General features: G+C 36.2%; 2 protein-coding genes across 2 annotated transcripts; both read right to left on the reverse strand.

The window, feature by feature from the left end:
- Positions 1 to 900: 900 nt before the first annotated feature.
- LOC135642626 (anthranilate O-methyltransferase 2-like) lies at positions 901 to 5,465 on the reverse strand. Its single transcript, XM_065158920.1, has 4 exons — positions 5,370 to 5,465; positions 4,864 to 5,271; positions 3,269 to 3,532; positions 901 to 1,491 (listed from the first exon to the last, which is right to left on the reverse strand). The coding sequence occupies exons 1-4, from the start codon at positions 5,448 to 5,450 to the stop codon at positions 1,081 to 1,083; spliced, it is 1,164 nt and encodes a 387-aa protein (XP_065014992.1). The 5' UTR covers positions 5,451 to 5,465; the 3' UTR covers positions 901 to 1,080.
- A 2,699-nt stretch (positions 5,466 to 8,164) lies between these two features.
- Positions 8,165 to 9,491, reverse strand: LOC135642625 (probable jasmonic acid carboxyl methyltransferase 2). The gene is made up of 2 exons (XM_065158919.1): positions 8,873 to 9,491; positions 8,165 to 8,597 (listed from the first exon to the last, which is right to left on the reverse strand). The coding sequence occupies exons 1-2, from the start codon at positions 9,263 to 9,265 to the stop codon at positions 8,370 to 8,372; spliced, it is 621 nt and encodes a 206-aa protein (XP_065014991.1). The 5' UTR covers positions 9,266 to 9,491; the 3' UTR covers positions 8,165 to 8,369.
- Between the last annotated feature and the right edge of the window lie 7,899 nt (positions 9,492 to 17,390).

Here is a 17,390-nt window from a genome sequence, read left to right on the forward strand (position 1 = left end):
GCACTAGACAAGTAGATTTTTAGATACCTCGGAGGGAGCTCTAAGGTTTGTTTAAGCTTTGGAGGTGGATCACTTGTGTTGACAGGTTACACATATGCAAATATAATAAGAGATATTGATACGAGGAAGTCCACTTCATGTTATGTACTTACTTTTGCAGGGGGGCGGTGTCATGACAATCCAAGTTGCAAAGGTGTATTGCTCTCTCTACCATAGAGACAAAATATATTGCTGCTATAGAGATATGCAAAGAAATGTTATGGATGAAAGAATTCTTATAAGAATTGGGGCTAAAACAGAAAAACTATGCGGTGCATTATGATAGCCAGAGTGTCATCCATTTGTGTAAGAACACAACTTTTCATTCTAAGTCGAAGCATATAGATGTTAGATCTATAATAGTGTTATCAATCATCTAGTAGTGTTATCATCTCATGTTAGATTAGATCTACAGTATATTCTTGCTGTGATTACTTAGGGAGAATTTAAATATTATGCACAGTGACGTGATCATTTATCCCAGTTATTCTCTTGTGATTGTTACTAGGGTTTTGGACAAGAGATTGAGATTTGTATATTTATTATTCTTATAGTGGATATCTCTAGTTTGTCTCGTGGTTCTTACCCTTCACTTTGGAGGGGTTTTCCATGTAAATCTTGGTGTCATATTTTATTATGATTTTCATTTAATTCTGTTGCGTGTTACGGCCTGTTAGTATTTATTCCTATATAAAGTTTATTTCTCCTTATATCCAATTAAAGTTTAGATCATATTTGTATATCATTTAATGTGATCATATACACACGAATATACATATGAGGATATAAGAAACTAATTTTTGTGATAGAAAAAGAAAGAAAAAAAATGTGTTTCTTAATAACTGAAATATCAGTACCCAATGAACGTTTAAAGATAGTCACACGATTTTATTTTATTTTCAGATAATAATAATGCAGTCTATCTCACGAAGAATATTATGGATTTACATGAGTTCAATTATAACGTCTATTGGAAAGAGTTGAACACATGCTGATAAAGAGTAATTAAATGACAAATGTTGCTCCCATGGCATTGCAGGTTCACCAAGCCGCAGCACCATCGCCGTCAGCCTCCTCCTCCTCCTTCTTCTTCTTCTTCTTCAAGGAAATGACAAATAGGTAGTGCTTACTTTTCTGTTGAAGGAGATGCCTGGAGACATTGGCTGCATATATAGAGAATAATTCATCCAGTATGGCATCCCCGAAATGCTCTTCAATCAAGGGTTGAAACGCTGCTCTCACATATCCTGCGACGTTCTTTCCGCTTGCTATACTGTCGAATGCAGCGGAATCATCATCCGAGTCATCAAACGGGTCCCAATTAGCCTCAAAGATCTGTGCTTGTTCTAAATCAAACAGGTCTTCCCTATGGATCACTGCCTTTACTTCTTCCATGGAAGGTGCATAATACGGCAAATTGAAGGTCACCAGTTTGTCCTCCTCTATGATTCCCTGGACAATAATGTCGCCAAACCATCAAGAGGGTATGAAAGGTTAAAGTGCATTCTCTCCAATTTATTTCTTTGGGATTGTGTTTGCTCACTATTTATTTCTTTACACTTGAACTATGTTCTCTTTCTTGTTTCTGTTGGAGCATGACATGGCCATGCTTCTGACCAGATCGATCCAAGTCCACTAAATTTTTATGAGCAAGAAGGGTGCAATGCTGTTTATTTTCCTCTTTCTTCCCCGTTCTACTACTACTTGTGATGATGTAAATATTTGATTCTCCACCTCCCTCACATCCTATCATCTGTAATTAATTGGAGGATGATGGATTTAAACTGTTAAGATTAATTTAAATAGTTAGAATTAGATAAAATAAAAGAAAAAATTAGATTTAAATATATAGATTAGGATAAAAATATTTATTGAGGTATGATAGATTTTTTTATTATTTTAAAAAATTTATATTTTATCTTTTAGTCAATATAAATATGTGCTCTTGGATCAATCCAAAATATCGTAGATTGAAATTACTTATAGTTCCTTCTACTATTCTTTTTCTGAAGTTCTATAGGAAAGTCAACAATATGATATCATAGCCTGATTCAAAGAATATCAATAGAAATATATCGATTAAAAAAGAAGAGAAAGTTGGTATATCAAAAAAAAAAAGATGACAGGAGTAGGTGCTCCTAATCAACTTCTCTCTATCTTCAAATATGATAATTATCAATTTTAGGTTGTTAAAATGAAAATTTTATTTATCTCATAAGGATTATGAAATTTGGTAGAATATGATTTTGTTAAGTATGATATATAGGATTCTAATATTATTAAAAATCAAAAATATCATATGAATGAGAATACATAGAAAGATGCAAAAGCCCTCTACATGCTATAATAAATAATAGATAATTCCTTATTTTCCTGAATTATGATGACATCAACATCATTAGAAGCCTGAAAAATATTAAAAAGTGTATTTGGAGGCACAAACAAGGTAAAAATTTTAAAGTTTCAAATTCTTTGACATAAATTCAAAACTCTTATGATGAAAGATTCTAAATCTATTGTTAATTTCTTCTAAAAAATATCTAAATCAAATGAGATATTATGGTGAAAATCTAAAAGATCAATATGTAGTAGAAAAGGTTATATGAAGTTTATCTCAAAATTTGATATGATTTCTACTGATATAGAAGAAGATAAGGATAAAAGTACATTATCTATTGATGAATTAGTGGGTTCTCTTTTAATTCATGAACAAAAAGTGAATAGATCTTCAGATGAAACTTTAGAACATGCTCTTGAAATGAAGATAGATTAGAAGAACGACAGAAAAAAAAAATTCATAAGTCATATCTCAAGGGAGAGATCAAAATAGCTGAGGTCATGATCAATTAAATGAGGGTCAAAGGAACTCAAACAATGGTAACAAAGAAACTCATTGATGTTTTTTATTATTATTTTAAAAAACTTATACTATATATTTTAATCAATATAATTAGGTACTTTATGATCAATCGAAAATACTACAGATTAAAAGTACTTCTAGCTTCTTGTACTATTTTCTTTTCTTTCTAATTTTTTTGTAAAAAGGCCAACATAAACAGCTCTCCTGAAATGAAACCATTTGGTTTGATCTTTTTAATTCTTTTATTTTCTTTTTTGTGTTTTACCATATTCAACTTTGCGGTAAGATAAAGGCCAACCATGCAATAAACATGAACTAGGAAGGATATGAACTGGTACGTGAAGAAGAAGACGAAGAAGAGAAAGGTACCTGTGATACCAAAGCACTCAGGGCTTCGGCTAACAGGCCGTAAAAGTATCCCACATCTCCCGAGGGTGGATAACTCCCTTTCCTTCCTAGAAATGACAATACCATTCTTGCTCCGTAGCTTAGTTCTGCATGACGGCACCTAAGGAACCCTGACAAGTCTCTTTGGTGTTGGTCTTGATATGCTTTAACAACTTCCAGTGGGCTTGTCTCTGCAACATAGATGTTCTTATTGTTGAGTGGAACTCCCTGTTCACCTTCAGGAACCTGATATTTTCAGAATTAAAAGTAAGTTTGCCTTAGCAAACAAAAGTAACATAGGTTTTGTGTGATGTTTCTGATAGAAATAATAGAAGATAAGAACAATAATTGAAGAAGCTTTATTGTAGAAATGAAATAGCTTTAGCTTGAATCTATTAACATGTTCCCTCTCCTATTTATACAAATTAGGAGGAAGGATTTCCCTAACAAAATAGAGGATTTTCCTCAACAGAATAGAGAAATTTCCTCATATAGTTAGGAAAATCTTATCTTCTATCATGCCCCCGCAAGATGGTGCTCCTGACAAGGATACCAATCTTGGATCGATGCAAAGAATTATTTACAAGCGAGAGGCTTCATGAGTAAGATAAGTGTAAATCGCTGCTGCTGCTGCTGCGATTGCTGTTGCTGTGATGGCACAGGCGTTCCCTTCATTCTCCTTAAGTCTGCCGAATGTTGACAGATCAACGAAGACTACCGCGGTGAGGAAGATGAGGATTGACCACGGAGCCTCTTAGGAATGCAACGGCGTTGGTCGCTAGCCGAAGGGTGAAGCTTCACTTTTCTCAGTGACGTTGGTCGCTGGCCGAAAGCAAGAGCGAAGCTTCGCTTTTCTCAACGACGTTGGTCGTGGTTGCGATTACGACGGCTGCGACGGTAGAGAAGAAATCTACAGCAATGTTGCAGTGATGCTACTACAGCAAAGGAGGAAACTGCAACAAAGGAGGAAGCTGTAGTAGAAGAGGAAGTTGTAGCAAAAGAGGAAGGAAAATAGCTACAACGAGGAAGAAAGGTGGGGCAGTGCTGATGAGCAGCACTAGAGATGCCGTAGCGGAAGGGAACGGACGTTGGCGCAGAGTGGCAACACCAATGATGAATTGGCAGCGAGAAGAGAGCTTGCTCTAGGCAAGCGGCTCTGATACCATGATAGAAATAATAGAAGATAAGAACAATAATTGAAGAAGTTTTATTGTAGAAATGAAATAGCTTTAACTTGAATCTATTAACATGTTCCCTCTCTTATTTATACAAATTAGGAGGAAGGATTTCCCTAACAAAATAGAGGATTTTCCTCAACAGAATAGAGAAATTTCCTCAATATAGTTAGGAAAATCTTATCTTCTATCAGTTTCAAGCAGTCTTCCTTTTCTTTACGAGGTTAACCATGCTGATGAAGTGAGCGAGCATTTCAGAGAATTTGTTTAGTTATTGGTAGTTAATTAACCGTACCAATCATAGCCGCTTTAAGAAAGTAAATAATGAAAAAAAACAAAGAAAACAAGTAGAATTCAGATAATAATAGTGTAGCAATTGTCATTTATTAAGAGGAAGGCAACCTGAGAGAGCCAGTTGAGACAACAGGAAGCGTTGAAGAAGTGGACACTTTGACAAGGGAAAAGCCTGCCGTAGAAGGAGCCTGGAACTCCCACGACGTAGTATGGCACCAGCAGCTTCCCCTTCTCCTCCTCGACCTTCCTCTTGTAATCTCCCAGAGACCGGAAGACGTGATTGAAGTCATTCCCCGGGAGGTCATTCAAGAAGAACAGGATCTCCGGCATCTCCTGGCGTCCCAGGCTCCGCCGTAGCTTGCCAATCACGTCGAGCACCTCGGAGACCACCTCCAAAGTGTTAGGGCCCGAGGAACAACCTAAGTCGACCACCGCCATCCTCTCGGGGAGCAGCGACATGTAAACCCCTCCTATTGCCTCCTCCAGTATTGGCTTCGCCATGTGAAGTACCTTCTCCTGGGACGCAGTTAGCAAACCAGTGAAAAGATATGCTGACGCCTACGCAAGTGTAAGTTGTTTAAGTTCATGCAAACAGTTGGGGTGTTCAACACTACCTGAAACTTAGAATTGGAGGCGTAGCTGGTTTCCCCAGCTCCTCCGACCATGTGAAGGATTCCTTCTATCCTCTTGCCCATCTCTCTCTCTCTCTCTCTCTCTCTCTCTCTCTTTTTGAAAACCAAGTTCCGAGCACCATGATTATAAATAGCCTATAAGGACCACTGTGGTTGTGCAGAAGCTGTAACATGCTTCGGAGAATACATAGAAAGCAATAACACCATTTTCTCTGACAACATTAACAAAGTCAAAGGAGATGGAAAATAGTAAATGAATGAACGAAGGTACCACCAAGTTGGTTGTTTGTATGTCACTGTCCGTACTAGGTTAAAGGAGATGGTGGCATGGTTGGACGATAGTAAATGAATGCATGGAGGTACCACCAAGACAGCTTCAGAGAAACACATCATCTCCTCTTGTTTCAGCTGTGCTCCTGCTTCGTCGTTATCAGTCTTCGTTGGCATCTTAATAGCTAGGAAAGAAACAGGAACACGCTCTCATCACTCCTTCGATCCCCTTTAATTTGATCTGTGATGGAAGGGACAGATTGTCCTTCTGAAAGTGTCGCCGGGATGTAGAATAAACTTTAAGCAAAAAGAAAATGATAATTTTAATAATTAAAAAAAATATATAAAAAAATTAACGTAATATTATGGTTCGATAACTCTATTAATGCAAGAAATTATTTTCTCTTGATTTAACCCAAACTTAAGTCTAAAATCACTTAGCACACTCTCTCACCTAAATCCATTAAACATTTTTGTCAACCCTCTAGATTTATTAGTGAAAAACCCTTATAAGCATCGTCTCTCTTTCTTACATCAAAATCTTGAGATTAAATATGTATATATTTATAGGAATAAATTCTAATTCTCTAATGATTATTCATAGTCTCTAATTTAAATTATAATCCTCATCCATCAAAAAAATTAAATTTAATTAAAACTCATCTCAAGTAGTTATAATTTAATTAAAACTCCTCCCAAGCAGTTAAAACCTAATTAGAACTCCTAAAATACTTTCAACCCTAATAATTCCTACCTTGGTGAGTATTTTTTCACTTTTTGCCTTATATACAAAACTAAACCATTGACTTAAAGAATTACTCACATCTATATGAATTGAATTGGTTCATGATCCAACACCAAATTCCAACAAACCTGCTAATGAATCTTATATAGCTGCATCAAGTCAATGATACTACTTGATTCCGAAAAGAGACATTCATCTCACTATCTTACCATTACTAGATTTTTTTCCCTAATAATTCTCTACATCCTAAAAATCATAAATATGATCATTTATTTATTGCAAATGAAACTTATTGTTATATGTATTTATCATCCCCTAACTTATTTTCAGCACTTTGATGTCTTTACTATTTATTTCCATATGATACAACCCTTGATGCAATCTTTCATTCAACAGGACCATGAAACCCTTAGTACACCAGTAGCTACAACAGGACCATGAAGCCGTTAATCAATTTTGCCCTCTATGTCTGGATTTAGATTCTTAGTTCTCCACATCATGACATTAATCCTTTAAGCTTTTGTGCAATAGTTAAATTGCTCTTCAATTATTGCCTTCCATATTCGGACATGTCTGCACCACAAACAACCGACGCCCACAAAGCCTTCAATGCGAGGAGGAAATTGGGTGGTAGATGGATCTCACTGTCAGGGTTGTTCATCCCAGTTCACTTTTATCAATAGAAAGGTATGCATATTTGGATGTACTTTCTATGACCATGTTCTGGGTTTTTTGTTCTTTCCTGTATGAGTGTTTTTAACTTGAGTCTTTGTCAATGCATGATCATGTGGGAGCACTAACATTGCTAGTCATCCGTGCTATGTTTTTATTTTTCTGGTGCTAAATCCTGGTTTCTTTTTCCAGAATTTATATTGACAAGGCTGCATCTACAAGATGCATGCAGAAATATTGGGGAGTTTCTCTCCAGTCCTCCACTGGTACAGAATTCGCTCTACACCGATGGAATTCTTTTATGTTTTTGAAGTTACTCCAATTTTGTGTACACTTGGTATCATTCTCTATTGGACATCAAATGTCCCTGTATCCATGAAGATGAACTCGTGAGGATGCCTCTCTCTTCCAAAAGCTTGTCATCTGGCAGGCACATATCTTAGTCTACTTGAATGCAATCAAGTCGATGTCTCTCTCTTCTTCTAAGTGCTTGTGGTGCTTGGAATGCTAAGTTTTGAGCCCCCGGACTCTGTATATAGTCTACAAGATGGTGGTTTACTGCCCAAGGAGGACAGCGCTCTTTGGTGCAACTCGCAACGACACTCAAAAGGGTGTTCGACGAAATGTCTAGTGTTCCTATTGCGACGCAAAGGACGGAGTCGAACATCAAGCAGCAGCAAAATGGCTGTCATCCTTTTTCTTCAAGAAATGGCAAATACGTTCTGCTTAGTTTTCTCTTTGAGGAGATGCCTCGAAACATTAGATGCAAATCTCGAGTTGATCTCTTTGGAATTGATCTTGATATATGCTTTTATGACACTCCGGTGGGCTTGTTTCTGCAATGTAGACCTTCTTTTTGTTGAGTGAGACTCCCTGTTCAGTGTCAAGTCCTTGAGGAACCTGACATTTTGGGATCACTAGAGCGAGAATGGATCGATGGATAGATACAATGTGATATCAGATATTAAACAAAATTTTCAATATAATATCCATCCCGAACCATAATTGATTACTCCCTCAGTTTTCACTTTCCTAGTTGTGTAATAGAAGTATAAGGGTTGATGGCTTAATAACCTTGTTAAAAAAGAAGTATACAGTGCAACATAATAGTATGGAGTCGAATGCACATTGCAAGTCCGTCCATCAACCAGCAGCGAGATGGCTTTCATTCTTTTTCTTCAAGGAAATGACAAACACGCTATGCTTAGTTTTCTGCTGAAGGAGGTGCCTCGAAACATTTGCTGCATATCTAGAGAACAGCTCATCGAGAATGGCGTCGCCGAATTGCTCCGAAATCAATGGTTGCACCGCTGCATGTAGGTTAGTTCTGCATGACGGCACCGAAGGAACTCTGACAATACCATTCTTGCTCCGTAGGTTAGTTCTGCATGACGGCACCGAAGGAACTCTGACAAGTCTCTTTGGCGTTGGTCTTGATATGCTTTCACAACTTCCAGTGGGCTTGTCTCTGCAACATAGATGTTCTTATTGTTGAGTAGAACTCCCTGTTCACCTTCAGGAACCTGATATTTTCAGAATTAAAAGTAAGTTTGCCTTAGCAAACAAAAAGTAACATATGTTTTGTGTGAAGTTTCAAGCAGTCTTCCTTTTCGTTATGAGGTTAACCATGCTGATGAACCGACTGAGCATTTCAGAGAATTTGTTTAGTTATCGGTAGTTAATTAACCGTAGCAATCATAGCCGCTTTAAGAATGTAAAGAATGAAAATAAGCAAAAAAAAAAAGTTGAATTCAGATAATAATAGTGTAGCAATTGTCATTATTAAGAGGAAGGCAACCTGAGAGAGCCAGTTGAGACAGCTGGAAGCGTTGAAGAAGTGGACACTTTGACTAGGGAAAAGCCTGCCGTAGAAGGAACCTGGAACTCCCACGACGTAGTATGGCACCAGCAGCTTCCCCTTCTCCTCCTCGACCTTCCTCTTGTAATCTCCCAGAGACCGGAAGACGTGATTGAAGTCATTCCCCGGGAGGTCATTCAAGAAGAACAGGATCTCCGGCATCTCCTGGCGTCCCAGGCTCCGACGTAGCTTGCCAATCACGTCGAGCACCTCGGAGACCACCTCCAAAGTGTTAGGGCCCGAGGAACAACCTAAGTCGACCACGGCCATCCTCTCGGGGAGCAGCGACATGTAAACCCCTCCAATTGCCTCCTCCAGTATTGGCTTCGCCATGTGAAGTACCTTCTCCTGGGACGCAGTTAGCAAACCAGTGATCAGATATGCTGACGCCTACGCAAGTGTAAGTTGTTTAAGTTCATGCAAACAGTTGGGGTGTTCAACACTACCTGAAACTTAGAATTGGAGGCGTAGCTGGTTTCCCCAGCTCCTCCGACCATGTGAAGGATTCCTTCTATCCTCTTGCCCATCTCTCTCTCTCTCTCTCTCTCTCTCTCTCGCTCCCTTTGAAAACCAAGTTCCGAGCACCATGAGTATAAATAGCCTATAAGAAGGACCACTGTGGTTGTGCAGAAACTGTAACATGCTTCGGAGAATACATAGAAAGCAATAACACCAAGAAGGTTGTTTGTATGTCACTGTCCGCACTACGTTAAAGGAGATGGTGGCATGGCTGGACGATAGTAAATGAATGCATGGAGGTACCACCAAGACAGCTTCAGAGAAACACATCATCTCCTCGTGTTTCAGCTGTGCTCTGCTTCGCCGTTATCAGTCTTCGTTGGCATCTTAATAGCTAGGAAAGAAACGGGAACACGCTCTCATCACTACTTCGCATCCCCTTTAATTTGACCTGTGATGGAAGGTACAGATTGCCCTTCTGTACAGTTTTCTCGAGGGAGGTCGAGAAAACTTTAGCCAAAAAGAAAAATGATAAGATTAATAAGAATAAAAATATATAAAAAATTAACGTAATACTATGGTTCGATAACTCTATTAATGCAAGAAATTATTTTTTCTTCAGTTAACCCAAACTCAAAGTCTAAAATAACTTAGCACACTCTCTCACCTAAATCCATTAAACCTTTTTTTCAATCCTCTAGATTTATTAGAGAAAAACCCTTATAATCATGGAAGTATCTTTGTCTCTCTTTCTTGCATCAAAATCTTGAGATTAAATATATATTTATAGGAATAAATTTTAATTCTTTAATGATTATTCCTAGTCTCTAATCTAAATTATAACCCTCATCCATCAAAAAATTCAAATTTAATTAAAACTCATCCCAAGTAGTTAGAATTTAATTAAAACTCCTCCCAAGCAGTTAAAACCTAATTAGAACTCCTAAAAAACTTTCAACCCTAATAATTCCTACCTTGGTGAGTATTTTTTTACTTTTTGCCTTATATACAAAACTAAACCATTGAATTAAAAGAATTACTCACATATATATGAATTGAATTGGTTCATGATCCAACACCAAATTTCAACAAATTCCAACAAAGTCAATGATACTACTTGATTCAGAAAAGAGACATTCATCTCACTATCTTTCTATTACTGGATTTTTTCCCTAATAATTATCTACATCCTAAAAATCATAAATATGATCATTTATTTATTGCAAATGTAACTTATTGTTATATGTATTTATCATCCCCTAACTTATTTTCAGCACTTTGATGTCTTTACTATTTATTTCCATATGATACAACCCTTGATGCAATCTTTCATTCAACAGGACCATGAAACCCTTAGTACACCAGTAGCTACAACAGGACCATGAAGCCGTTAATCAATTTTGCCCTCTATGTCTGGATTTAGATTCTTAGTTCTCCACATCATGACATTAATCCTTTAAGCTTTTGTGCAATAGTTAAATTGCTCTTCAATTATTGCCTTCCATATTCGGACATGTCTGCACCACAAACAACCGACGCCCACAAAGCTAAGTTCCTTTTTCGAGGAATCACTTTGCATTATTGTGAATGCGTGAATCGTATGTCAAATACTAAATAGTTGCACACCTCATCTCTCACTTTCTAATCCTCCGTTATAGTACAGACTTGATTATCCACTTAACTAATTCTCTCACTTCCATATCCTTATCTAATAAATACAGACTATTAGATTATATTATTATATTTAATTAAATAAAATATATTTTAAACATGATTAGATTCTAATTATGGTTATTAATCAATAAAAAAAATTAATTATAATAGTATTTCTTAGGAGATGATCTTGATTGAAAAAACTCTTCTAATTATTTATCCTACACTCTTTCTACTCTTATTTATAAATAGACAGGATCTTATGAGGACTAGACATATGATGTGTGGATATGCGGATAAGTGAATACGTGATATTATTGAGAGATTATATATATCTTTTCTCATCTCCTTTTAATCATGTGAACTAGTCATTGAGATGTTATAGATTTTCTCTCATCTCTTCTAAGTTATATGAACCAATCATTGAAAGATTATATATCTTTTCTCATCATCCTTTTGTCCTTAATCGATCACTCATAGCGGTCCTGTGAAGTTAGGAAGAGAGGAGAAGGCGAGTCTAGTTCTACTTATAGATCGACATTGCTATACCTTTCGGATCCGATAATGGTGCATTTGTAGATCAGATAAAAGTTTTTTAAATGGCTTTGAAAGGTATATATCATAACTTTGATCTATTGTTATTTGATTTTATATTTTAATATTAATTTTTTTCGTATAACATAAGGATATTATTTTGCTCACAATTGGTATCAGAGCTATGTTTGTAAAATCAAATATTTTATATCTATTTGTTAGCATCTTTCGATCATGAAAATGTATTATTTAGTTTTTATTTATGATGCATGAACAATTTATCTATATTGTCAATCTACTTTTCTATCCAGTTTGTTTTATCTCCTGCTTGCGAGCGATGCAAGATACCTTATGCTTGATCGATGGACCACCATCGACAACCTTCCATCGATAATACTATTGTTAAGAATGATAATCTTTGGTGGTTGCCTGTCCAGTTGAAAGTAGCGATTAGTAAGCACTATTGGATACTTATTGAATGTCTGATTATTAAATTTTTTGAGCTTTAATACCACTTATTGAGGTGAAAGAGAAAAACTTGAAACCAAAAATTAAAACCCTTAAGATTAATAAAAAAATATATACTAGAAAGTCAACACTATTCAACAACTCCCTAGAAAAAATCAAATTCTTCACAAAAAAATTAGTACAAGTGATCACTTTAGTTTGAGTTAACCCAAACCTAAGCCAAAAACTCTTCGCACATCCTTTCACATAAATAAAAACTTTTTTCACAATCATTTTTAGATCTACCAGAGAGAAACTCTTACAAACACTCAAAATATCTTACCTCTACCTCTCACAAAAACCGTAAGACTCAGTGTATTTATAAAAATAAATCATAATGACTATATTTCTTAATTGAATCACTAATCCAAATTCTAATATTAATCTATCAAAATATTTAAATTTAAGTAAGATTCCTTCTAGATATTTAGAACTTCTAAAAGTCTCCTATCTAGATCTTCATTGCAGATAACTATGGCGACCGATCTTGGGGTGATGACATAAAAAGTAGGTCGTCGGCAAGTTAGTTGTTCCTTAGATTCTTTGGTCTAGTTGACTGTTCATCATATTCTTTGGTCATTTATAGATAAATTCATTTGCATAAAATGGTGGGCCAATGTCAACACCAAATCATCCGTGATAGAATTGAAAATATTAAATCTTTATCATAATTGGATCACTATTCGCTGGAGATAGAACTAATAATGATTTAACATCTTATCCTAATAGGATTTATATCCAACACGTGGATTAACTTGAGGTTTAGTAATCCTTTAAGCTTTTGTGCAACAGTTAATTATTCCTCAATTATTGCGTATCGTATTCGGACATGTATACATCACAAACGACGTACGAATCCCACTAGTATGTGACTAGAATGTGAAACACTAAATAGTTGTATACTTCATCTCCAACTTTCTAATCCACTTATCTAACTCTTACCGTAATACTCTGCATGAGTCCTATATCCAAGATTAATAAAATTAAAATTGATTTATACGAATATGATAAATATATATATTTTGATCAGTGATTTAAATCAAACGAAGTTGATAGGTTAGTTAGCCCGTGATATTCAATTTCAAATCCTCTATTAAGTATAAACTATTAGATTATATGATGTTATCTAATTAGGTAAGATATATTATATATATGATTGGATTCTCATTTAGATAATATATTATAATATAAATAGACATGACCTCCCAAGAACTAGACACAATGTATAGATACGTAGATAATTCATCACTAATAGTGGTTAAGTACATATTGTTATTTGATTTCTGATTTTGATAATGATGATTTTTATGTTCATAATTGGTATTCGAGTAATATGAAATCAAATACTTTATATCTATTTGTTAGCACTTTTCTCTCACAAAAATATATTGTTAAATTTTTATTTACGATGTATAAATAATTCGTTTGTATTATTGATCTACTTTTCTATATTACGAGTGATCCGAGATTCCATGGTCATCGATAGCTTTCTGTCATATATTTATGAGTGATGCAAGATTCTATGCTTGGTCATCAATAGCTTTCTGTCGATAATAATATTATTATGAAAAATGAACTGATCATCATTTATTTACGGGTATATATCCAATGCAAATATTATGGAGTGTGATAGCTCTATGATGGCTACACAACGTCACTTCGTGCAGTGACTTTGTCGATAATAATATTATTATGGAAAATGACTTTTTGTGGTCATCATTTCACTTGCGAGCGGCAGCTATGTTCCCAATGCAAATACTATCGAGTGTGATAGCCCTATGATGGCTACACAACACCTAACTTTGTCGACAACAATATTATCATGGGAAATGACCTTTAGTGGTCATCATTTCACTTGCGGGTAGCATCTACGTTCCTAATGCAAATACTATGGAGTGTCACAGCAAACGACAAGATACATTTGATCTAGATGTTATACTATGGAGTGTCAATGCAAATACATCTTTGTTGTCTATTTATGATGGTTATGGTATATGTTAAGAATCTAATTTCTCTACATAATGGGGTAAAACATAATTTTGGATCTTGTCATGAGGATATAGTGTTTTGAATCTAATTTCTCTATGCCGGTTTCAAAATTTGAGGAGCAACTCATATATCGATATTCTTGGAAGAACTATTGAAGTATTTTAAAATTTTCCTAGGTTTGGATTTAGTTTCGATAATAATGTTAATTGTCATATGGATTTGGATACTATGAACCATTGAGATTGTAATTAAGTTTATTGAATATGTTTTGTATTTAATATTTTATTAGTAAAAAATTTAATTTAGCATCTAATTTAGCATCTAATGGGTAATACTCTCTGATTTACAAACTTTTCTAACTTAGCCATTGAAAGTGTTTTATTGATTAAACCCTTAGTGTGGTTCTTTACTAAAAGTAAGACACAGGATACAAGTATATTCTATCTGTTGATGAACCCTTACACCGTAACCGAGGTGTCAGCACACAGCTCGGTCTAATCTTGAATGCGCAAGGTTACAACGTGGATGCTCGGGTGGTGGAAGCGAATATCAAGTTGGTTTGACACCTGTCTCCCGAATGCAATCTTCATTTGTAGTGAGTGGCCTACTTTTTCATCGTTGGGCTCTTGCATATAGGCCGAGGTTGGGAGGGGGATTTCTCAACTCGATCCCTCCGAAGCTTAAGTTAGTATTATGTGGATAAAGAGATCGAATGTCCGAAGTGCTTCCCTTGATGTCGATCAAGGGGTCGACTTTTATACATTCAAATGAGAGTCGATCGTATGTGATCGGTAAATGACGGTTGACTCTTCGGGCGACGGCTCATACCTACTATGCAAGTGTCAACCAATTTCCACAGATCCACACTACGCGACACCATTCTAAACTTTCTGGAATGGCTTTGTGCTATGCGCCCCACCTCGTACGGCCTCAGACAGCACGAGACAAGTAGCCGTCTCACTCGAGTCTGAGGTGTCATTTTGACATGATGCACTATATCAGTCCTGAGGATCCATGTAGGCGCTAGCGTGACTGCTAACTATTATTGTGGAGGGTGGCCCTAGAATTTACTGAAAGAAAGTATGCAGAATGTATATATTTTTCACATTAAAAAAAATTCTCCCACTTGGTTTGATGCCTTAAGGGTTTTTTCGACTGCTTTCTAAATAAATGTTTGAGAATGATACTCTCACCTTCCATCTCATGAGTTACAGTGGTTTCGATGAGGACAAGTCGATGGGCCAAGCCATCATGCCAACTGCGAGCGCTCAATCTCGAATGTCATGTCCGCGGTGACATGACGACAAGCTATTACTGTTCTTTAAGCCAATTTGTTTTCGTTCGGCAATCGTAGTAAGTAAAACTTATTCGAATGCTCACTTCTATTCAACCGATCTAAATCGAGTTAGATATCTTTTGATTGAGTAGGAGACATACAAATAAGTATCAACATCATGTTCTTATATCTAGACAGCAACTACAACTTAGATCATATGAATTATCATTGTAATGCATGCAGGCCTTCAAGCTTTCCTCCTCAAGGTAAAGACTAACACGGTGTAGTTGCATTTGTCTTTTAGGAGGTGCCTTGCAGTAATATTATCGGCAACTAGTGAGAATAATGCATGGGGTATGGCATCCCCAAAATGATGTGAAATCAAGGGCTCCATCACTGCCTGTAAAGTGCTTGCCACATTCCTCCCATTGAGTACATTGTCGGAGTCGTCAAACGGATCCCAACTGGACTCGAAGCTCTCCGCTTTCTGTACATCAAATGAACCTTCCTCCTCTATCACTGACTTCACTTCCTGCATCGAAGCTCCATAAATTGGCAAATTGAAGGTGTCCACTTTGTCTTCTGATATGATTCCCTGAACTCAATAAACAATAAGTCGGGTCACTTCTCTTCTTTAACCTTCCTTACGACGCAAGTAATACCATGTACTCACTACTCCCTACTCCGTAAGGTGAAGATTTGAGGTACCTGTGAGACCATTATGTTAAGGGCCTCTGCTAGTAATCCATAAAGATAGCTTAGCTTGTCATTGGCTGTGTTGGAAAAAACATGTAGAATAATTCTTTTCTCTTTTTTTATCAAAAAATGAGTTCCTCGTCAAAATATCAATTTGATATCAAAATGTAAATATCAACAGTGAGATCAAATTTTTAACATAGAAAATCAAATGTAAGAAAAACCATGAGATCGTAGTCCACCTCAAACTTCCACTATCAATAGTAATGATAATAGGTTTATAGTAAATTTTCTCTAGAATAACCAGAGGATCATAATAAAATCAAGAATATAGATATTGGCTCAAGAATAGCATATCTTCATCATATAGATGAATCTCATCAAAAGAAAATTCTAGATCTCATAAAAATGGGTATAGCAGGAAAGTGCCTCAGAGAGGGTAAACCATGGATCAACACTGTTAGAATTGTAAAGCTTATTGCAAGAAATCTCCGTATAAAATTTGGGTTAAAACTGACAACGTTTAGCCACTGATCGTCAAAAATCAAGTAGAAAACTTAATATCCTAATCTTTCTCTCTAGTTTTTCTCTCTCTCTCTCTGCGCGTCACCACTACCGCATGCGTTCACTGCACAAGCTTGCTGCTCTCTCTCTCTCTCACCTTTTGGCTCAAAAAGCCTAATTATCCAAGCCCACATATGGGCTGAACCCAATAATTCTATCTTTCCAACTCATATGGTGGGTTGTACTAAGCCCGCTCTTCGCCCTACATGCTTCAAGCTTCTCCTTAGGCAAAGACTTTGTCAACATATCTGAATCATTCTCATTGGTATACACTTTTTCCAACTGTAATTCTTTCATCTCAAGCACATCACGAATCCAGTAATATCTCATATCAATATGTTTGGATCTAGAATGGCATGTTGAATTCTTAGAGAGGTGAATAGTGCTCTGACTATCATAGTAAATAGTACATCCTTCCTGTTTCAAGCTCAATTCCTGTAGAAACGTTTTCATCCATAAAGCTTCCTTGCAAGCTTCAGTAATTACTATATATTATGCTTCTATGGTTGATAGAGCAATACAATTCTGTAACTTTGATTGCCAAGAGATTGCTCCCCCTGCAAATGTCATCAAGAACCCTGAAGTGGACTTCCTAGAATCAGTATCACCTGTCATATCTACATCTGTGTACCCTTCTAACACAGGTTCATCACTGTCAAAATATAAACACAACCTGGAAGTACCTCTTAGATATCTTAATATTCATTTCACTACTGCCCAATGTTCCTTTCTAGGATTAGAGAGAAATCGATTGACAACTCCAACTGCATAAGCTATATC

This window comes from Musa acuminata, chromosome BXJ3-7 (assembly GCF_036884655.1).
Source record: "Musa acuminata AAA Group cultivar baxijiao chromosome BXJ3-7, Cavendish_Baxijiao_AAA, whole genome shotgun sequence".
Classification (NCBI taxonomy): Eukaryota; Viridiplantae; Streptophyta; class Magnoliopsida; order Zingiberales; family Musaceae; genus Musa; species Musa acuminata.